Source organism: Scyliorhinus canicula, chromosome 4 (genome assembly GCF_902713615.1).
Source record: "Scyliorhinus canicula chromosome 4, sScyCan1.1, whole genome shotgun sequence".
NCBI classification, from domain to species: domain Eukaryota; kingdom Metazoa; phylum Chordata; class Chondrichthyes; order Carcharhiniformes; family Scyliorhinidae; genus Scyliorhinus; species Scyliorhinus canicula.
In genome coordinates, this window is record NC_052149.1 from 77,742,732 (window position 1) to 77,767,059 (window position 24,328).

Here is a 24,328-nt window from a genome sequence, read left to right on the forward strand (position 1 = left end):
GTTAACTCAGCCTCTCGGCCAATCGGTCGAGAGGCACATGACCGACCAGGCCAATGTAAGCCAACGTTCTGGCCCAATGACAGACAGGTATGCAGATTATATCACACAAGCAGGGAATACAAATAATACCACATCTCACATCCTCAGACAATCAGTGGCAAGGAATAAATGTAATCACTCTCGCTCCCCTTCACGCCATGCCTCTCTCATCTCTTCTCCTACCTACCCTCTCACACTCATATTCATACATTGCACCCCTTCACATACATACTCCCCCATCCCCTCACACTCGCACTCCCCCATCCCCTCACACTCCCCCATCCCCTCACACTCACACTCCCCCATCCCCTCGCACTCACACTCTCCCATCCCCTCGCACTCACACTCTCCCATCCCCTCGCACTCACTCCCCCATCCCCTCGCAGACACACTCCCCCATCCCCTCGCACTCACACTCCCCCATCCCCTCGCACTCACACTCCCCCATCCCCTCGCACTCCCCCATCCCCTCACACTCCCCCATTCCCTCGCACTCACACTCCCCCATCCCCTCGCACTCACACTCCCCCATCCCCTCGCACTCACACTCCCCCATCCCCTCACACTCCCCCATCCCCTCACACTCCCCCATCCCCTCACACTTCCCCATCCCCTCACACTCCCCCATCCCCTCACACTCCCCATCCCCACACTCGCACTCCCCATCCCCTCACACTCCCCCATCCCCTCACACTCCCCCATCCCCTACACTCCCCCATCCCCTCACACTCCCCCATCCCCTCACACTCCCCCATCCCCCACACTCCCCCATCCCCACACTCCCCCATCCCCTCACACTCCCCCATCCCCTCACACTCCCCCATCCCCTCACACTCGCACTCCACATCCCCTCACACTCCCCCCATCCCCTCACACTCCCCCATCGCCTCACACTCCCCCATCCCCTCACACTCCCCCATCCCCTCACACTCCCCCCATCCCCTCACACTCCCCCATCCCCTCACACTCACTCCCCCATCCCCTCACACTCCCCCATCCCCTCACACTCCCGCATCCCCACACACTCACCCATCCCCACACACTCACCCATCCCCACACACTCCCCCATCCCCCACACTCCCCCATCCCCTCACACTCCCCCATCCCCTCACACTCCCCCTCCCCTCACACTCCCCCATCCCCTCACACTCCCCCATCCCCTCACACTTGCACTCCCCCATCCACTCACACTCATACTCCCCTAACCCCTCACACATGCACTCTCCCATCCCCTCACACTCCCTCATCCCCTCACACTCCCCCATCCCCTCACACTCCCCCCATCCCCTCACACTCCCCCATCCCCTCACACTCCCCCATCCCCTCACACTCCCCCATCCCCTCACACTCCCCCATCCCCTCACACTCCCCCATCCCCTCACACTCCCCCATCCCCTCACACTCCCCCATCCCCTCACACTCCCCATCCCCTCACACTCCCCATCCCCTCACACTCGCACTCCCCATCCCCTCACACTCCCCATCCCCTCACACTCGCACTCCCCATCCCCTCACACTCCCCATCCCCTCACACTCCCCCATCCCCTCACACTCCCACATCCCCTCACACTCACACTTCCCCTCACACTCACACTTCCCCTCACACTCCCCCATCCCCACACACTCCCCCATCCCCTCACACTCCCCCATCCCCTCACACCCCCATCCCCTCAAACTCCCCCATCCCCTCACACTCCCCCATCCCCTCACACTCCCCCATCCCCTCACACTCGCACTCCCTATCCCCTCACACTCCCCCATCCCCTCACACTCCCCCATCCCCACACACTCCCCCATCCCCTCACACTCCCCCATCCCCTCACACTCACACTCTCCCATCCCCTCGTACTTGCATTCCCCCATCCCCTCACACTCCCCCATCCCCTCACACTCCCCCATCCCCTCACACTCCCCCATCCCCTCACACTCCCCCATCCCCTCACACTCCCCCATCCCCTCACACTCCCCCATCCCCTCACACTCGCACTCCCCCATCCACTCACACTCATACTCGCCTAACCCCTCACACATGCACTCTCCCATCCCCTCACACTCCCTCATCCCCTCACACTCACCATCCCCTCACACTCGTACTCCTCAGTCCCCTTGCACTCACCCATTCCCTCACACTCGCACTCCCCCATCGCCTCACACTCACACTCCATCAACTCACACTCGCCCTCCCCATCCCCTCACACTCACACTCCCCCATCGCCTCACACTCACACACACTCATACTCGTACTCCCCGATCCACTCACACTCACCCATCCCCTCACACTCACACTCCCCCATCCCCTCACACTCACACTCCCCCATCCCCTCACACTCCCCCATCCCCTCACACTCACACACACTCATACTCATACTCCCCGATCCACTCACACTCACCCATTCCCTCATACTTGCACTCCCCCATCCCCTCACACTCGCACACCATCTCCTCGCACTCACCCATCCCCTCGCACTCGCACTCACCCATCCCCTCGCACTCGCACTCACCCATCCCCTCGCACTCGCACTGACCCATCCCCTCACACTCACACACACTCATCCTCCCTGATCCACTCACACTCACCCATCCCCTCGCACTCGTACTCACCCATCCCCTCACACTCGCACTCCATCTCCTCGCACTCCCCATCCCCTCACACTCGCATTCCATTTCCTCGCACTCACCCATTCCCTCACACTCGCACTCCCCCATCCCCTCACACTCACACTCCATCTCCTCGCACTCACCCATCCCCTCGCCCTCGCACTAACCCATCCCCTCGCACTCGCACTGACCCATCCCCTCGCACTCCCCCATTCCCTCACACTCGCACTCCCCCATCCCCTCACACACACACTCCCCCATCCCCTCACACTCGCACTCCCCCATCCCCTTATACACAATCTCTTACACAGTCTCCAATCAGTCACTTAGTCAGATGACAGTGGGTGTCGCTGTTCCCGCTACCTCTCCTGGGCACTGCACTCTCACTCCCGCTGCCTCTCCTGGGCACCGCACTCTCACTCCCCGCCGCCTCGCCTGGGCACTGCACTCTCACTCCCGCTGCCTCTCCTGGGCACCGCACTCTCACTCCCGCCGCCTCGCCTGGGCACTGCACTCTCACTCCCGCTGCCTCTCCTTGGCACTGCACTCTCACTCCCGCCGCCTCGCTTGAGCACTGCACCCCCACTCCCGCTGCCTCTCCTGGGCACTGCACCCCCACTCCTGCTGCCTCGCCTGGGCAGCTCACCCCCACTCCCGCTGCCTCGCCTGGGCATTGCACTCTCACTCCCGCTGCCTCGCCTGGGCATTGCACTCTCACTCCCGCTGCCTCTCCTGGGCACCGCGCTCTCACTCCCGCTGCCTCACCTGGGCACCGCACTGCCACTCCCGCCCAGGGCCGGCTCAAGGTACTGGCAACTCGGGCAGTCGCCCGGAGCGCCATGTGCTAGGGGGCGCCAGAGACTCGGGTCCCGCGCAGTTAGGCAGGTGCCAACCAGCGCATGCGCGGTGGCCGCCCTCCCCCGCGGTGGCCGCCCTCCCCTCCCTCGGTCCGCCGCCCCCCCCCCCCTCGGTCCGCCCCCCCCCTCGGTCCGCCGCCCCCCCCCCCCCTCGGTCCGCCCCCCCTCCCTCCCTCGGTCCGCCCCCCCCTCCCTCCCTCGGTCCGCCTCCCCCCTCCCTCCCTCCCTCCCTCGGTCCGCCCACCCCCTCCCTCGGTCCCCCCCCCTCCCTCCCTCGGTCCGCCCCCCCCCTCCCTCCCTCGGTCCGCCCCCCCCTCCCTCCCTCGGTCCGCCCCCCCCCCCCTCCCTCCCTCGGTCCGCCCCCCCCTCCCTCCCTCGGTCCGCCCCCCCCTCCCTCCCTCGGTCCGCCCCCCCCCTCCCTCCCTCGGTCCGCCCCCCCCCTCCCTCCCTCGGTCCGCCCCGCCCCCCCCCTGTCTCGGTCCGCCCCGCCCCCCCTCCCCCTGTCTCGGTCCGCCCCGCCCCCCCCTCCCCCTGTCTCGGTCCGCCCCGCCCCCCCCTCCCTCGGTCCGCCCCGCCCCCCCCTCCCTCGGTCCGCCCCACCCCCCCTCCCTCGGTCCGCCCCACCCCCCCTCCCTCGGTCCGCCCCCCCCCCCCCTCGGCCCTCCCCTCCCCTCGCCCCCCCCCCCCCCCCCCCCCCCAAGGGCGCCGAAGTTCAGCTTGCCCGGGGCGCCAGCAACCCTAGGGCCGGCGCTGCTCCCGCCGCCTCACCTGGGAACTGCACCCCCACTCCCACTGCCTCGCCTGGGCACTGCACCCCCACTCCCACTGCCTCGCCTGGGCACTGCAACCCCACTCTCGCTGTCTCACCTGGGCACTGCATCCCCACTGCCTCTCCTGGGCACTGCACTCTCACTCCCGCTGCCTCTCCTGGGCACCGCACTCTCACTCCCGCTGCCTCGCCTGGGCACCGCACTCTCACTCCCGCTGCCTCTCCTGGGCACTGCACTCTCACTCCCGCTGCCTCTCCTGGGCACTGCACTCTCACTCCCGCTGCCTCTCCTGGGCACTGCGCCCCCACTCCCGCTGCCTCTCCTGGGCACCGCACTCTCACTCCCGCTGCCTCTCCTGGGCACCGCACTCTCACTCCCGCTGCCTCTCCTGGGCACCGCACTCTCACTCCCGCTGCCTCTCCTGGGCACCGCACTCTCACTCCCGCTGCCTCTCCTGGGCACTACACTCTCACTCCCGCTGCCTCGCCTGGGCACCGCACTCTCACTCCCGCTGCCTCTCCTGGGCACCGCACTCTCACTCCCGCTGCCTCTCCTGGGCACTGCGCCCCCACTCTCACTGCCTCTCCTGGGCACTGCGCCCCCACTCCCACTGCCTTGCCACCGAACTCTCACTCCCGCTGCCTCTCCTGGGCACTACACTCTCACTCCCGCTGCCTCCCCTGGGCACTACACTCTCACTCCCGCTGCCTCGCCTGGGCACCGCACTCTCACTCCCGCTGCCTCTCCTGGGCACCGCACTCTCACTCCCGCTGCCTCGCCTGGGCACTGCACTCTCACTCCCGCTGCCTCTCCTGGGCACTGCGCCCCCACTCCCACTGCCTCGCCTGGGCACTGCACTGCCACTCTCACTGCCTCGCCTGGGCACCGCGCTCTCACTCCCGCTGCCTCTCCAGGGCACTGCACTGCCTGTCCAGCTGCCTCGCCTGGCCAATGTGGTATCCCCCAGGTATCCCATTAAAATTAGTCCCCTGAGAACAAGGTTGTAAAATCCTATTAACAGATCATGAGCCAATATTTTGCAAGACCACATAAAATCACATCACACCCATCCTGTGTCATTGCCACTTTGAAAGTATGACCACTTTTAGAGTCATGCAAGGGATACAGGAAAAATACAGCGTGTGAGTTCCTCTTTACTCTGACTCGTGAGGCCAATGCGGCTTTCTCTCATCTTTGCATGCTTATTCACAAACTTGATTTAGACATTTGCTCAGCCTCTGTTATTCAAAGTTCCGGCCTGCTGGGCTGGGAGAGAATACTCACTGATGAATTTCCATTAATCAGGAATCAGCTTTTATCAATTCTCTTTGATGAAAAGGTTTACATTTTTCCTTATGCCTCTGTGAAATACATTGTGACAAATAGCGGGGAGTTTAAACATATTTGTTGATGGGCCATAATTTGCTGCACCAGCTCATCCAACACTGTCATTAGTTGGATTTTTCCTTTCATCTTTACATTTCTAATTTCTTTGTGTGGCAATTTGCTGAGAATGTCACAGAGAGGCATCTAGCACCTGAGTGAACAGGAGAAATAACAATGTATCTTCTTAACCAATCATCTTTACCAATCAGATTGAAGGATTGTGCATAGAGGCTGAGAAGGAAGAAGTTAATACTTTTGGCCTCTCTCCAAATCTTCTCGTCCCGCCCTTGACGATTCCCACATCTGGTGGGACCGAAAATCCCACCCTTAATATGCACACATTCAACGTCAAATCAATTTGAGAAAGAGACATAAAGAGAAATATTGGACTGAGAGAAAGAGACAAAGGCAAAAGTAAAAAGAAAATGTATTAATTTTGAATTGAAAATGTTTTGAATCTCCAACAACAATTAAAATCTGAAGGAATGAAACTTCACACATGCAAGTGTCAATTTTCAGTAATTAGCACTTATTGCATTATTGAAAAGGTACTTAGACTGAAATCAGTAAGCTAAATAGAACATATTTCTGTGGTGAGCTTAGTTTTCAGTTTTAGTGTGCAGTACTGTGCAAATGGAATAACTTGAGATCATTCAAAGTGTTCCCATGGCAAGCCACAGTGATACGGTTTTCACAAAGCTAATGGCAGATTGGTGAAACCACTACGACAACTTTCTGACATTTGAGTCTATTCACGCATCTGCTCCTTACCCAATGTTGCTGTGCCATTTGTACACCATATGAATGTCATTAGCATCAGTGAATTCTGGCCCAATGTGTAAAACATCCAGCAACTTTTTAAATTGAGAGTACCAAATTATTTTTTTCCAATTACGGGGCAATTTAGTGTGGCCAATCCACCTACCCTGCACATCTTTGGGTTGTGGGGGTGAAACCCATGCAAACATGGGGAGAATGTGCAAACTCCACACGGACAGTGACCCAGAGCCGGGATCGAACCTGGGACCTCGGCGCCGTGAGGCAGCAGGGCTAACCCACTGTGCCACTGTGCTGCCAAACATCCAGCAACTTGAGATGAGGGTTACCCTGTGAGTTGTAAATTACCACAAATTGCTGAATTATATTGTGCCATTCCACTGATGCGAAAATGGAAGCTTGCCCTCAATTTCTCCGCGAGTCTCAAGTTTGCTACATTTGGATATTAACAGTCAATTAAATGTGCTGCAAAAATTTAGGGCTAATACTTATCAGTGCAAGTGTCACTGGGTGACGTGTAATTGCTGGATGCCACTGTGTTATTGCTTTGTGCACTTCAAAATTTGGACTTGTCTGCTTATTACCATCCCAATAAACCGTGACCATATGTTGAGGCACTGAAATTGTGGGCACTGAATCTAGGTTGAGGGTGTGTGTAGGAATTTGAATATTCCCATGTGAAGCCCCAGGATGCAACCATATTTTTAGTGGATATGCTTTGTCATCCAGGATCCATCTATGAAGGTGGAATGAAGAGCTGAGGCACCAGGACAGCTTCCCAGGGACCTTGCATACGCCTGGAGGATCCCGGCATAGCGGTTGTTGACAATTTGAACACTGAACAAGTAGAATCCCTTCCTGTTTACACACTTGCTTGGCTGATGGATCCTTGGCTTGACTAAGAGATCCCATAAAATGTATCCAGACACTCCGTGGAACTAGCCTATATTATGTAAACACTGGGTACCACTCTCACCTACACTGTCACAGGCAGTGCCTAACACACAGGTTTCTAACATGTCAACTTCTCTAGCATTCTGCATAGATCAATCACCAGCTATTTTGACAGATGGCAGTTTTCAACATCTCCATCAAGCTAAGCTTTTGCATTCTTTGAGATGGGTAACACATTATTTGAACATTAGCCTGCCTTATTGCCTACCATGCCCGCTACTTGTCCAAGTTTCATCTCAACCTCATGCCATTGGTGCTCCTTACAGACTGCTGCCCCTCACCTTTTGTTTGATACAGTCTCTCACTCACACATCCTCGCTAGAAGAGTCAAATTCTCATATCAAAGCATGCATTTCAAGCTTTCACGAAGCATCGGTTTCCTTGTGTTGTCTACACTCACTGAAGGGGATTTGGGAGACACCCTTCCACGAACAGCCCTCCGCCTTGGCCTTACACCATCTCAGCCTTCAAATCTCTGATCTGAGCCTGCCTGCTTGCTAATGCAGCAGAACTAAATGGCTGCTAGTTTTAGCTAACGCTCATCTGCCACTGAGTTCTCGCCTCCTTTGAGTAAGCAAGCCACTAATGATCCAGGAAATCTATGGCACCATGGAAAATGGTAAAATCTATTTAAAATCATAGTTAGTTGGTTGCTTAACAGGCTTAATTTCTGATCTAAACCGATCCAGCGTGCCCAACTGCCCTGTTGAAAATGGCTTTTTTTGCTGGTGGCAGGGAAGTCATCGGGGATCTCTTTCAATATGTTATCCCCCAATTCCCACCAATTCTACAGCCAAAGTCCCACCCCAGCCCCCATGCCCCTCACTGTGGGGGCCAATAAAATTATGTCCAAACTGTGATCCTCTGTTTGGGAGCTCAAAAACTACCATCTGTGCGTAGAGTTCTCATTTTTCAATTATATGCTGAAACAGCTAGATGTTGTAATGAAAAAGTGGTTGGCTTAATATTCTGAGAGGATGACATCAAACTGGACAACAGACCTTCTTCTTTGAACTTAATCTGCAGGAGCAGAGGTACCTGGGTGTAAACGTGCATAAGTCAATAAAGGTGGCAGGTCAGGTGGTGAGGGCAATCAAGTCATTAAAGGTGGAGGCAGCAATTGATAACGCATATAGTATTCTGGGATTTATTGATATAGGCATAGATACAAGAGCAAGGCAAAGAGGTTATGCTGAATAAGGCACTAGTTAGACCTCAGCTGGAATATTGTTTACAGTCTGGGCACCACACTATAGGAACGGTGTGAAGGCATTGGAAAGAGTGCAGAAGAGGTTTACTAGAATGATTCGGGGATGTGAAACATCAGTTATGAAGATAGATTGGCGAGGTTGGGTCTTATTTCCTTGCAGAGAAGCAACCTAAGAGGAGATATGATAGAGGTGTTCAAAATCATGAAGGGGCTGGACAGAGTAGATAGGGAGAAACTGTTCCCACTTGTAAAAGGACCAAGAACAAGAGGCCACAGGTTTAAATTGATTTGTAGAAGATACAAATGTGGTGTGAGAAAAACAGGTGTTCGGGTGTGGAATGCACTGCCTGGAAGTGTGGTGGAGGTAGGTTCAATTGATGCATTCAAGGGGGCATTAGACCATTATTTGAATTGAAACATTGTTTAAGTGTCTGGGGAAGAGGCAGAGGAACGGCACTAAGTCATGATGCTCTTTTGGCCAGTGCAGACACGACAGGCAACGTGACCTCCTTCTGAACTGTAAAAATCAGTGATTCTTCTGACAAAAAATAGTTGCTTGCAGGAATGGGTGGCCAGCACCATGGAGCTATACATTAGAGGTTAAAGGCCATCAAGCTCAGTTTAAAAAAAATAAATTTAGAGTACCCAATTATTTTATTTTTCCAATTAAGGGTCAATTTAGCGTGGCCAATCCACCTAGCCTGCACATCTTTTGGGTTGTGGGGTTTAGGCCCCACAAACACGGGGAGAATGTGCAAACTCCACACGGACAGTGACCTGGGGCCGGCATCGAACCTGGGACCTAAGTGCCCTGAGGCAGCAATGCTAACCACTGCGCCACTCTAAGCTTAGTGTTTACAAGATATTCACAACCCCACCTGAGTTTCGTACATAGAACAGTACAGCACAAAACAGGCCCGTTGGCCCTCGATGTTGTGCCGAGCCTTACCCAAAACCAAGATCAAGCTATCCCACTCCCTGTCATCCTGGTTTGCTCCATGTGCCTATCCAATAACCGCTTGAAAGTTCCTAAAGTGTCCGACTCCACTGTCACAGCAGGCAGTCCATTCCACACCCTAACCACTCTCTGAGTAAAGAACCTACCTCGGACATCCCTCCTATATCTCCCACCCTGAACCTTATAGTTATGCCCCCTTGTCACAACTATAGGACATGCCTGCCTGGTCCCTCGGTGCAGAGCCAAATACCCCAAATTCATACTATTCGTGCGGACACTCGCCCTCGGAGTCGATCTATGATGATCCCCAAACCCACAGATTTACAAGTTTGTTACAATATTTATTCAGATGCAAGAATAACCAAAAGTCTATTTTCATGAATATTCTATAATAGGAAAAGAGAGTGCCACTCTTTTGAAATTTATTGCTGAGATCCAGCAGTGAAAGAGTTAACGTGATGATTTTTCATCAGAGGACTTGCCTGTAAGCACTTGAACTGGCACTTCAGCTCTCTGACTCTCTGCAGCTTAGTAGGTGCACAGCTGCTGACTGCTTCAGCATAGACTCACTGCACCGGATTACAGAACGCTGGAAGGCACGTGCCACTGATGGCACGGTCCTGACAGATGGAGCCACGTGCTGAGATCGGATGTCGCTTGTAATCTACTTGAATTCATCATTTCCCCCCAGTGCTGTGAGCTCGGAGAGAAATTGTGTGTGTTCAGCCATGGTTAGCATTCCCAGCACAATTTATGTTGGCAGAACATTAAATAGCTTTATGGGTTGTGTTGCTTTAATAATATAATTTCAGATCAGTGGCCATTCTCAAACTCCATCCAATTCTCTCCCCATCCCAAGGATACGGAGAACAAATCCAGTGGCCACGATTTTACAGGGTGGCAATCATCCTATTACTGGCCCAGAAAGTTGGGGCCAATCAGAGGGCTGGCAGCTCTTCAGCCTCAGCAGCACCGCTGGGGGTGGTGGACACTGCTGGGAAAGCAGCCAGCACGGTGCACCATGGAATGCAGAGAGCACACCACCGCTGGGGGTGGTGGACACTGCTGGGAAAGCTGTAAGCACGGTGCAGCATCGTGGATTGCAGAGAGCGCACTCCCGTTGCCCTCCCAATTTTACAGCTTCTCAGCCCGGACCCTGAGGCCATGTAAAATCCTGGCCAGTGACTCATTTGCCAGCTGGCTCAGGTCAGTTAGAACATAATAAGAACATAAGAACTAGGAGCAGGAGTAGGCCATCTGGCCCCTCAAGCCTGCTCCGCCATTCAATTAGATCATGGCTGATCTTTTGTGGACTCAGCTCCACTTTCCGGCCCGAACACCATAATCCTTAATCCCTTTATTCTTCAAAAAACTATCTATCTTTACCTTAAAAACATGTAATGAAGGAGCCTCAACTGCTTCACTGGGCAAGGAATTCCATAGATTCACAACCCTTTGGGTGAAGAAGTTCCTCCTAAACTCAGTCCTAAATCTACTTCCCCTTATTTTGAGGCTATATCCCCTAGTTCTGCTGTCACCCGCCAGTGGAAACAACCTGCTCGCATCTATCCTATCTATTCCCTTCATAATTTTAAATGTTTCTAAAAGATCCCCCCTCATCCTTCTAAATTCCAACGAGTACAGTCCCAGTCTACTCAACCTCTCCTCATAATCCAACCCCTTCAGCTCTGGGATTAACCTAGTGAATCTCCTCACACACCCTCCAGCACCAGTACGTCCTTTCTCAAGTAAGGAGACCAAAACTGAACACAATACTCCAGGTGTGGCCGCACCAACACCTTATACAATTGCAACATAACCTTCCTAGTCTTAAACTCCATCCCTCTAGCAATGAAGGACAAAATTCCATTTGCCTTCTTAATCACCTGTTGCACTTGTAAACCAACCTTCTGTGACTCATGCACTAGCACACCCAAGTCTCTCTGAACAGTGGCATGCTTTAATATTTTATCGTTTAAATAATAATCCCGTTTGCTGTTATTCCTACCAAAATGGATAACCTCACATTTGTCAACATTGTATTCCATCTGCCAGACCCTAGCCCATTCACTTAACCTATCCAAATTCCTCTGCAGACTTCCAGTATCCTCTTCACTTTTCGCTTTACCACTCATCTTAGTGTCATCTGCAAACTTGGACACATTGCCCTTGGTCCCCAACTCCAAATCATCTATGTAAATTGTGAACAATTGTAGGCCCAACACGGATCCCTGAGGGACACCACTAGCTACTGATTGCCAACCAGAGAAACACCCATTTATCCCAACTCTTTGCTTTCTATTAATTAACCAATCCTCTATCCATGCTACTACTTTACCCTTAATGCCATGCATCTTTATCTTATGCAGCAACCTTTTGTGTGGCACCTTGTCAAAGGCTTTCTGGAAATCCAGATATACCAGGTCGGTCAAGGCAACCACATCCATCGGCTCCCCGTTATCTACTGCACTGGTAATGTCCTCAAAAAATTCCACTAAAATAGTTAGGCATGACCTGCCCTTTACGAACCCATGCTGCGTCTGCCCAATGGGACAATTTCTATCCAGATGCCTCGCAATTTCTTCCTTGATGATAGATTCCAGCATCTTCCCTACTACCGAAGTTAAGCTCACTGGCCTATAATTTCCTGCTTTCTGCCTACCTCCTTTTTTAAACAGTGGCGTCACGTTTGCTAATTTCCAATCCACCGGGACCACCCCAGAGTCTAGTGAATTTCGGTAAATTATCACTAGTGCATCTGCAATTTCCCTAGCCATCTCTTTTAGCACTCTGGGATGCATTCCATCAGGGCCAGGAGACTTGTCTACCTTTAGCCCCATTAGCTTGCCCATCACTCCCTCCTTAGTGATAACAATCCTCTCAAGGTCCTCACCTGTCATAGCCTCATTTCTATCAGTCGCTGGCATGTTATTTGTGTCTTCCACTATGAAGACCGACCCAAAAAACCTGTTCAGTTCCTCAGCCATTTCCTCATTTCCCATTATTAAAACTCCCTTCTCATCCTCTAAAGGACCAATATTTACCTTAGCCACTCTTTTTTGTCTTATATATTTGTAAAACCTTTTACTGTCTGTTTTTATATTCTGAGCAAGTTTACTCTCATACTCTATCTTACTCTTCTTTATAGCTTTTTTAGTAGCTTTCTGTTGCCCCCTAAAGATTTCCCAGTCCTCTAATCTCCCAGCAATCTTTGCCACTTTATATGCTTTTTCCTTCAATTTGATACTCTCCCTTATTTCCTTAGATATCCACGGTCGATTTTCCCTCTTTCTTCCATCCTTCCTTTTTGTTGGTATAAACCTTTGCTGAGCACTGTGAAAAATCGCTTGGAAGGTTCTCCACTGTTCCTCAACTGTTCCACCATAAAGTCTTAGCTCCCAGTCTACCTTAGCTAGTTCTTCTTTCATCCCCTTGTAATCTCCTTTGTTTAAACACAAAACACTAGTATTTGATTTTACTTTCTCACCCTCCATCTGTATTTTAAATTCCACCATATTGTGATCGCTCCTTCCGAGAGGATCCCTAACTATGAGATCATGAATCAATCCTGTCTCATTACACAGGACAAGATCTAGGACCGCTTGTTCCCTCGTAGGTTCCATTACATACTGTTCTAGGAAACTATCGCGGATACATTCTATAAACTCCTCCTCAAGGTTGCCTTGACCGACCTGGTTAAACCAATCGACATGTAGATTAAAATTCCCCATGATAACTGCTGTACCATTTCTACATGCATCAGTTATTTCTTTGTTTATTGCCTGCCCCACCATATCGTTACTATTTGGTGGCCGATAGACTACTCCTATCAGTGACTTTTTCGCCTTACTATTCCTGATTTCCACCCAAATGGATTCAACCTTATCCTCCATAGCACCGATGTCATCCCTTACTATTGCCCGGATGTCATCCTTAAATAACAGAGCAACACCACCTCCCTTACCATCCACTCTGTCCTTCCGAATAGTTTGATACCCTCGGATATTTAACTCCCAGTCGTGACCATCCTTTAACCATGTTTCAGTAATGGCCACTAAATCATAGTCATTTACGATGATTTGTGCCATCAACTCATTTACTTTATTCCGAATACTACGAGCATTCAGGTAAAGTACACTTATGTTGGGTTTTTTAACCTCTGTTTTGAATCTTAACATCTCCAGTTTTATTCCTTTTGTTATTACTGGGCCTATTCACTGAGCTCCCCTCAGTCACTGTACCTTGTACTGTCGCCCTTTTAGATTTTTGACTATGTCTTCTCTGCCTTGCACTTTTCCCCTTACTTCCTTTTGCTTCTGTCCCTATTTTACTACCTTCCAACTTCCTGCATCGGTTCCCATCCCCCTGCCACATTAGTTTAAACCCTCCCCAACAGCTCTAGAAAACACCCCCCCTAGGACATTGGTTCCAGTCCTGCCCAGGTGCAGACCGTCCGGTTTGTACTGGTCCCACCTCCCCCAGAACCGGTCCCAGTTAACTCGGCACTGATGATAAAACAAATTTGGGAACTTCCTGATCTGAATGGCTCTGTTCCACACTAGGTTGAGCCACAGATACATTGTAAACAATCTAAATGAAGCTCAGCAGCTTAGTAGATAAATGTACTATTTGGTGTATACTGAGCTACAAAAACCTAGAAAGTTTCAGTTTCAATTATTGATCGATGTTAAGGATTCACCTGAGGAAGGAGCAGTGCTCCGAAAGCTAGTGTTTGAAACAAACCTGTTGGACTTTAACCTGGTGTTGTAAGACTTCTTACTGTGCTCACCCCAGTCCAACGCTGGCATCTCCACATCATGATCGATGTTAAGTTAGCACATCTTCCATCTTAGTTGCGGCAGTGAGGAGCTTTATATCAAATAGCATCTTGACTACATATGAGAGGTGAAACAGTCTTTTGATTCAAGTCTTACAAAAAATTGGTATGAATTTTAAAGAGCATTTTTCAGAAGTGCAAAGTTTAAAAAGAAGTTTTAAAGTTATTCGTGACTTGAGTAAACTAGCGAAACTACCTCAATCTTATGAATTGAGATAACTTTGTTTACGTAGCTGATCATTTGTTGTAATTATTTCATATGATTAATACTTGACATAACTAATTAAGACGTAAATGGGAGGGTGTGTTACAAATGGTCAAATGCAACACGTCTGAATTTGGATTTTTTTTCCCCAAATGAAAGAGAAAAACATTATATTGTTACTTGTGAACTGCAAGTCAGTTGGATACTTGAAACTCAAGACAAATGAGTTGTGCCCTTCAACAATTGACTAATTCATACCTTGTTCCTGACTTGGTATGTGTGAAATGTATTAACTGAAGTGGCACAGGCAGTATATATAGATCTTTTGGGTTTTCAGAAGCAACCCCAATCATGTCTAGTTCCACGGCTCCCTTTGTGAGTGATGTGGCTGTAACAAGACACTTCCCGTCTGCCATTGACCCTATCAGAACATGCAAAAGGAACTGATATGCGGGTCTTATGTAAAGCATTGAAATTTACTTTTTAAAAACATAAATGTGAAGATTCTGGTCCACAATTATTTCTGATGAATGAACCATTTCAACAAAATGACACTGCCTAGACCTCTTTAAGCCAGGCAGAAGGTTGTATTAAAGAAATAAATGTTGTATGTCTTCAGCAGCTCAAACAGCCTCGGTGGAAAGAGAAAGAAAGTTAATGCCACAAGTTGATATCCTTTTGTTAGAATTAGAAACAATTAGAGATTGAACTAGTTTCAAGCAAGTAAAGAGGGTAGGGTGGGGAGTGGAGGAAAAGAGTGGAAGGGAAGGGGCAACACAGTGTTAGCACCGCTGCTTCACAACTCCAGAGACCCGGGTTCAATTCCAGCCTCGGGTGACTGTCTGTGTGGAGTTTGCACTTTCTCCTCATGTCTGCATGGTTTACCTCCGGGTGCTCTGGATTCTTCCCACAGTCCAAGGACGTGCAGGTTGGGTGGGTTTTGCCATGCTGAATTGTCCCTTTGTGTCAAAAGGGTTAGGTGGGGTTACTGGGTTATGGGGATAGGGTGGAAGGGTGGGCTTATGTAGAGTGCTCTTTCCAAGGGCCAGTACAGACCTGATGGCCGAATGGCCTCCTTCTGCACTGTAAATTCTATGATTCCATGATTCTATGACAGAACTAGGATCGGCTATAATATGCCTGGTAGTGAATGACCCATCTTGGATCATTTATGAAAATGAAAGCTAGTAGAAACATGGCCAATGCCATAGGACTATGCTTCAGAAGGAGGGAAGTAAAGTGCTGAGCTATGGAGATGTATAAAAGTTGTGACAAAAATAAATGATCCATCTGCATTAAATGCGTTGCTATAATAGTTTGATCTGCTGTCCTGTTTACTCCAAATCTCAAACGTTCAGAGGCCATGTCAAAACAGGATTGTATAACTTCCCTGGAATAACTTGCATGATTCACAGCAGTGCTGATGGAAGCATGATAGGGAACCACTGAACGTCTCTGCATTGGTTAGCACATATCCCAAGGAGATCAAGAGCTCTGGGTAAAACATAAAAGCCTTTCACATGAAAAAAAGTAACAGGACCCTTTGAGTTCTCATCTCCAACACTGAGACAGAGACTGGCAAACGATTCACCCACAAACTCGATTAAATGGGCTGGCAAACCAAACAGAATGGCCAGCAGGCCTGTCTGCACAAATCAGATTGGGAAGCAAAATTCAATGCTTTTGCCAACCCTTCTGCTCCCTCACTGGTGCCAACTCAATTGTTGCACCAATAAAAAAAATTAAATTCATCATACGACCAGGTCAAGAGCCAACTAGTAGAAAACAGGACAACTGAGAGATTTCTGAAAGTGCGCAAGCTGAATGAAAATTCAAAAGACAGCTGCAATCTTTAAAGAGAGATTTATAGTTGCCAGTGTGCTTGCAATACCCAAATTTCCCCACAGGATTTGGTACAATTTTCCAACGGTTTTATCGAGTCTTACGGCAAAATGACTTTTTTATCCTACGGAATATGTACCCATACATAGATAATTTTACTCTGGTGAGAAAACAAGCCATTAAAATGGGCACCATCTGCATAATAATTTAAATTGAGAAACCAAGGTGGAAAGTCATACTGCAGGTCATAACTGAAATTGAAAATATTAAGACAGATGAGGAGATTGTCTCCAGTTGCTCTGCATCAGAAAGATACACCAAGCTCGCGGTCTCCAACAAAATACTGAAAATATTCTCAAAGAAGATTTTATGATTTTGCCAGAGTTTCTGAATGGAGGAGTTATTCCTGCTGAGAGAAATCAATTTTGTGGTGTAACTACTTGGGTTTAAAAGTTACGCAGATTATTGACTGGAAAGAAGATTTGGGGTGGGGGGGGGGATTATTTGTTTCCAAACAGTCTTTGCAAAGATATAAATTTCAAAGGAAAACTTTCAACGTTTATGCAATGGCATCATAAAGGTGATCATAAAACAGAAATGCTGGAAATACCCAATTAGATCATTTATCGAGAAATTTGACAATGTTTTAAGTTCTCGCCACAAACAAAACAAAATTAAAATCTGCCAAATTCTCCTCCATGATGATTTTCAAATTTTTCTAAATTTGTGCTGTGGCACTGTCTTTTTTTAAACAGCCTTTGAAGAAATATTTGTTGTATGGAATGTGGCATCAGTGGTAATCCTGGCCACACTTGTTGCAGAATTGTCTGATCACAGAATTTGGTTGGACGTTCCACAAAAATTAGCCCAGAGTTTCACGGGGCATAAGATAGCGTAACGGAGAGCAACTATAAAGGAGAGTAACTATATTAGGTTCAGAAAATATTACTGAAACTCGTTCCATCGGGCCTTAAATGACACCTACAAATTCCATTATTTCCATTTCTCAACGCACGTTTATTTATTTTAAACTTTTTTTAAAAACTTAAATTTTTTTTAAATTTAAGAGTACCCAATTCATTTTTTTTCAATTGAGGGGCAATTTAGCGTCGCCAATCCACCTACCCTGCACATCTTTGGGTTGTGGGGGGCAAAACCCATGCAAACACGAGGAGAATGTGCAAACTCCACACGGACAGTGACCCAGAGCCAGGATCAAACCAGGGACCTCAGCGCCGTGAGGCAGCAGTGCTAACCATTGCGCCACCGTGCTGCCCTCATGCACGCTTATATCATTGAAAAATTCAGTAAATGTCACTTTAAGTTGATTGATTGATTATTGCTGACACTTTTTTGAAAACCTTAGATATTTCTGCCCTCCATATCTCGGTATATTCTCACAAGACCAGCCATATGCCTGAGAGAATTAATTTGCCCTAATATCTTGGTTATGTCAAAGCATACTTTGCATAATAAGATTTTGTTTGAGATTACTTTCTTTTCAAAAAATAAATTCTGTAATGATGTGGTGTATCAACAGAAAGGAAAAATTGCTCACTTCTTCACGTCAAGGCAAAGTTAGGCCAACCGCCTCTGGTTCAGAGTTCATGCCTGATCTGGCTCATCAATAATTTAAATTTAAACAGGGATGTTTGGGTGACTATCTGCAAGTTGAATATGACACCAGTTGACCAGTGTAGCAGCTGGCAACTTCCTCTTGATATGAAAAAACTAACAAGTTTGCATTTCCAATTTAATCCTCATTTATAAACTGATAAGGACAACTCTGCTCTTGATTAACTATGCCACACTTTCACGGACCCCTCAGCCATGTTCCTAAATTACAAAACAACTTTTTTAAATCCCTAGATGTCTGGGCAAGTGAGATAAAACGGACAGTAATTTATTCAAATACTGGCAGAAGCTTCGCAAATGTTAGTTATTTGCATAGAATGCTCTGCCGTCTCCAGAGTTCAAAGGAAATGGAAGGGTTATTCAAACAACTTGTCTGTATCTTTGCTTCTGTTAAGAAAATAATTGCAATTTTTGCGGCTAAAGCAGCTCACTCATTGTTTAAGAAGTCAGAACAATGACAGGTGCTGTAAGACTGGTTGATGTTCTGGTTGCAAATTAATAATGGAGACAGTTTTTGTCAGTTTTAAGGCCTGTCTGAATCTCAAGAGCTAACCGTAGTATTATCCAGTACACAAGGCGTCATTCAGCTCACTGTGTTTCTGACAACTGTTTGAAGAGCTTTGGAAGAGTCATCCAGTGAGTCCCATTACCCTGCTCTTCTCCCATAGTCCAGGCTATTTATTCTTTTGAATGTACTATTGATTCTGCATTTCGGATCGTAACAACACGATGCATACAATAATTTTCCCTTATCTTGCTCTCCAACTCCTGCCCTGCTCCCATCCCAATGGCTGTTTGTCTGTCCAATTAACTGATTCCATGTGCTCTGGATAATGACTCAAATAACAATTCAATTTGCTGTTTGAACCTCATTTACATAGTTTACAAAGCCAGGGGTAATCTTAAATCAGCCATGAAATGATACTATTGGTAAGAGATGAAAAACCGTGTAAATCACATTTAAGAGTGAAAATTGACTGAGTCTGTTTTTTGGGCCCAAAATAGGCCATGCGCCAGCAGTAAAGCTTCACAGTTCCTCCAAATTGTTCCTAGGACTCAATTAACATATTTCCAGTGAATTTTGCGTGCCAGTTTAGCATCCTGAGGCAGCTTGCTAGTTTCAGGATGTGACCCATTTGGGCCGACCAGCTTGCCATCAGCAACCTTTAGGTATGTCTCTGGAAAACAGCATGAGGGAGAATTGTGCAAGTGCAGTAGTGCTGTAGATCAGGAATTTTCAAAGTGGGGGTCGCGACCCGCGGGTGGTTGTCGGGAGAGTTGTGGAGCCGTCCCTCGCGGCGTTCCCAATCACGCAAATTCGCACACAACAGCCGCAGCATCTGGCTTTTAACAATGCTCGCTGTGAGCGGCTTTGAAAATGACAACTGCGACCAGATAAAAACATGCGGGCGCACTACGCATTCGTGCCCGCTCATCGGTGCGCATGGGCAGAACCATGCGAGAGCACCTCCACCTGACGTCAGCACGCTGATGCAGGAGGTTTTGTTTTTAAATTCATTGTAATCTTCCTGCCTGAGGGGAGGCAGAGAGCAGGTCACTCCCCCCAACATCGACGTCACGTGCTTTGGGCATGATTGCGAATCCTCCATTTTGTCAGCAGCAAACAAGTAAATGAGGAACAAACAGGCTCACCCCTTGCATTAAAGGCAAGAGAAAATGGTGGGTGGCGAATGTCGGCCGGCGTGGGATGCGAAGGTCGGCCGGCGAGGATTGCGAAGGTCGGCCGGCTGGTAAAAGTGGGTCCCCGGAAAAAAAAATTGAAAAACACTGCTGCAGACAAAGGAGGAATAATCCTAGCCCCATGATTTTGAAGATTTTATGTGGATGCTGATTCAGCATGATGATGGCACTGCACCCTCAGTCTCTGACCCCTGGTGACACTGTATTCTGATGATACTGAATCCTTACGAGACTGTACCTTCGTGACACTGTGAGAATGATAATGTACCCTGGTAGCACTGTATCCAGAAGACACCATGACCTCGTGACACTGCACTATCTGATGATGCTGCATGTGGCAATGCCTTAATATGATGGTGACACTGTAATTTATTTCATATACTCTGTTTCTGTGTACTGTGTCTTTAACTGAATGGAATGAGGATTTTTAAACTAACATTTATTTTGATTTGATTTATTATTGTCACATGTATTAGTACACAGTGAAAAGTATTGTTTCTTGCATTCTGTGCAAACAATGCATACCATACATAGGGAAGGAAGGAGAGACTGCAGAATATGTTACAGTTATAGCAAGGTCTAGAGAAAAGATCAACTTAATACAAGTTAGATCCATTCAAAAGTCAGAATGCAGTAGGGAAGAAGCTGTTCTTGAGTCGGTTGGTATGTGACCTCAAACTTTGGTATCCTTTTCCTGACGGAAGAAGGTGGAAGAGAGTATGTCCGGGCAGCGTGGGGTCCTTAATTATGCTGGCTGCCTTTCTGAGGCAGTGGGAATTATAGATAGAGTCAATGGATGGGAGGCTGGTTTGCGTGATGGACTGGGCTACATTATCGACCTTTTGTAGTTTCCTGCGGTCTTGGGCAGAGCAGGCTCCATACCAAGCTGTGATACAACCAGAAAGAATGCTTTCTATGGTGCATCTGTAGAAGTTGGTGAGGGTCATAGCTGACATGCCAAATTTTCTTAGTCTTCTGAGAAAGTAGTCGTTGGTGGGCTTTCTTAACTATAGTGTCGGCATGGGGGGACCAGGACAGGCTGTTGGTGATCTGTACACCTAAAAACTTGAAACTCTCGACCCTTTCTACTTCGTTCCCATTGACGTAGGGGCATGTTCTTCACTACGCTTCCTGAAGTCGATGACAATCTCCTTCGTTTTGTTGACATTGAGAGAGAGATTGTTGTCGTCGCACCAGTTCACCAGATGTTCTATCTCATTCCTGTACTCTGTCTCGTCATTGTTTGAAATCCGACCCACTGCGGTGGTGTCATCAGCAAATTTGAAAATCGAATTGGAGGGGAATTTGGCCGCACAGTCATAGGTGTATAAGGAGTATTAGGGAGTATTAGGAGTAGTAGGGATCAGCCACTATCAGCAAAAACTGGAGCACAGTGAACTGATACCAAGATGTTTCAGGTCAAATAATTTCTTACAAATATAGTCACTGACATTACAGCATGGGAAAATAGAACACGATCACTTAATGGGCTTGTCTCAAATTAATTCTTCTACAGTTGCACTATTGCACTATCTGCTCATAGCACCGCACTTGCTCCTTGACCCACGTCAAGTCTGTTTTATTTACCTTTAGGTATATGCCTAAAATGTTAATGTTGCATTGGAATTGATTCCACCTGCAGCCAAAGGCTGGTAAAAGGCTCAAGACACAAAAAACATACCAGAAAGAGAGGGTAACCAAAGGGCTATTTAGCGTGAGGAAATTCAAATAATAATAAGTATCAATAAACCAAAGTACTGGAGAAATTAATGGGACTGACAAACCTCCTGGGGCTGGTTTAACACACTGGGCTAAATCGCTGGCTTTTAAAGCAGACCAAGGCAGGCCAGCAGCACGGTTCAATTCCCGTACCAGCCTCCCCGAACAGGCGCGGGAATGGGGCGACTAGGGGCTTTTCACAGTAACTTCATTGAAGTCTGCTCGTGACAATAAGCGATTTTCATTTCATTTCAATTCATTTCCTGCACTTAATGACCTCCATCCTAATGTTCTAGCAGAAGTGGCTGCACAGATATTGGATGCATTATTTGCAATCTTCCAAACTCCCTAGATACCTGAGTGGCCCAGTGGATTAGAAGGTAGCAAATGCAACTCTACTATTCAAGAAAGGAGGGAGAGAGAAAACAGAAAAATATTCCATTGTGTTTTCTTTATCTTTTTGTGTGATAGTTACTTATCATTTGCTTTCACTTTGGTCTTTACATCAATTTATATTAATTGTATTTCTTCCTTCAATCTGGTTTCTTTTCTCAGTTGTCTTTTTGTATCACATTCTCTTGGTCCATCTAGCTGCCCAATCTCCTATTTCTGTCTCACTCTTCCTCTCTCTTCTCTAGGTCTGTCTCACTCTTGTGGGATATATTTCATCTGGAATGTAAAATCAGTTTGGTGGTGGATGCCATGTGTGGCACCTGCCTGAAGAAGTTAATAGAATCTCTGAACCAATATAATGGTCAGTATACTTCCAGTTCAGACTAAGGGTACCGCATTCCTAACTCGTGCCAATCTGAGCAACACCCATGAACCCAAGCCTTTGTTTCCCATTACCACACATATTTCCTCTTACACCATATATTTGAATTTTCTAACAAGCCTCCTGGCAGACTCCTCATCAAACACTTTCTGAAAATCCACATATTATTCCCTTCATCTGTAAATTGTGCGATCTCTTCTAAAGTTTTGATGTATTCTAAAAAGGATCGACTATGTACATTGGTTCTGAAATTCCAAGCAGTGAGTTTCCCTGGATTTGCTTCAACAGATCAAGGATTCCTGCTGCTGACACTCTACAGAGGTGAATCGAACAAAGTTTGGAAAATATGCAATGCAAATCCTGTGTGCAAAAGGGATACAGGTCGAGACATCATTCACATCAATTTGCACCCAAACGTTCCCGCCACTTACACTCTGTAGTTGTAGTCAAATGATCAGTCACTATCAGCAAAAACTGGAGCACAGTGAACTGGTACCAAGGTGTTTCAGGTCAAATAATTTCTTACAAATATAGTCACTGACATTACAGCATGGGAAAATAGAACATGATCACTTAATGGGCTCGTCTCAAATTCATTCTTCTACAGTTCAGGTAGAAGCAGGAAGAAAATTGTTAATCCAATTGGTTAAAGTAATAATAGAATTTCAGACAAAATATTAAGGGGTTGTACACTGGTATCACATCAACTTGCTCATTGAATAGCTGATGGAACTTGTTCACATTTTTGACTTGAAATTCCACAGAAGGTGAATTGTTTAGTGTCAATGTCTTACCTGACAACAAGCAGTTCCTGGTCTCCTTTGTCACTGATGTCCAAAGCGTCTCCTGCAAAGCCACAAAATGAAATACAGTACAACACTAGAAAGTTAAGCAAAATGGTTTTCAAATACTGGACAATCTCAGTTATCCGGCATGCTCCAGGAATGGGAGGTGCCGGCTAATCAAATATGCTGGTTAATATAGGGAAAATGCTGGTTAAATCAGCAGGTCTGGCAGCATCTGTGGAGAGAAACAGAGGTAACATTTTGGATCGAAATGACCCTTCTGCAGAACTCATTGGATCAAATTGATCTTTGGATTGTTTACCACATTGTTCATTATCAGACCCACATTTATCTACATTAGAACCACAAGAATGTTTATTGGGTGGGAAAATGTTTTGCAACACTATGGAGATCACAAAAATATATAAATACAATTTATTTCTTCTTTTCCCTATTGTCAACCTGACTGAGATTGGCTAATGTTACACAGGGACAGGAGTTTGAGCCTTTTTTATTTCATAGCTCAGGTACCAAGCAATACATTTGCTCATTCAGCCATTGGTGAACCCTCACTAACTTTCTGACAGAAATAGACATGATCATTATGTAACGTACCATACAACAATTTAAAGATGCAGGTGAGGAATTAAATTAGTATTTTGCATCTGTGCTAACTATGGAGAAGGACAATGTAGGTACAGAAAGTAGGGAGGAGGACGGTGATAAAATTAAACAGATTAGAATTTAGAGGAAGGAGGTGTTAGCGATTTTAGCACGTTAAAAAGTGGATAAACTCCCAGGCCTAGGTGAAATTTTTCCAGGCTGCTGTCTGAAACAAGGAAGGAGATTGCAGAGGCTGTGGTGCCAATTTTCAAGACTTCTCTAGCAACAGGTTGAGGTGCCAGAGGACTGGAGGACAGCTAATGTGGTACCATTATTCAAGAAGGCAAGTAGGAGAAAACCAGGTGATTACCGGCCAGTGAGTCTAACATCAGTGGTAGGGAAAGAATTGGGAAAAAAAAAAATCTGAGGACACAATTAATCTCAATTTGGGGGCGCAAGGATTAATCAAGGATAATCAGCATGGCCTTGTCAGGGGGAGATGGTCTAACAAATTTGATTAAATTTAATGTGGAGGTGACCAGGTGTGTAGATGATGGTAGTACAGTTGATATGGTCTATATGGACTTCAGTAAAGCAATTGATAAGGTCCTACATGGGAGGTTGATCAGGAAGGTCAGAGCCCATGGGATCCAGGGAAATTTGACAAATTGGACCCA

General features: G+C 47.6%; 1 protein-coding gene across 15 annotated transcripts in view; it reads right to left on the reverse strand.

Annotated features, from left to right (window-relative positions):
- Positions 1-24,328, reverse strand: part of LOC119964697 (phosphodiesterase 4D interacting protein) — a 695,800-nt gene that overhangs the window by 108,565 nt on the left and 562,907 nt on the right. For all 15 annotated transcript variants that reach the window (XM_038794557.1, XM_038794548.1, XM_038794556.1 and 12 more), the window contains one exon: positions 23,058-23,109. In XM_038794557.1, coding sequence (XP_038650485.1) covers positions 23,058-23,109 — 52 coding nt within the window. The remainder of the gene's footprint in view (positions 1-23,057; positions 23,110-24,328) is intronic.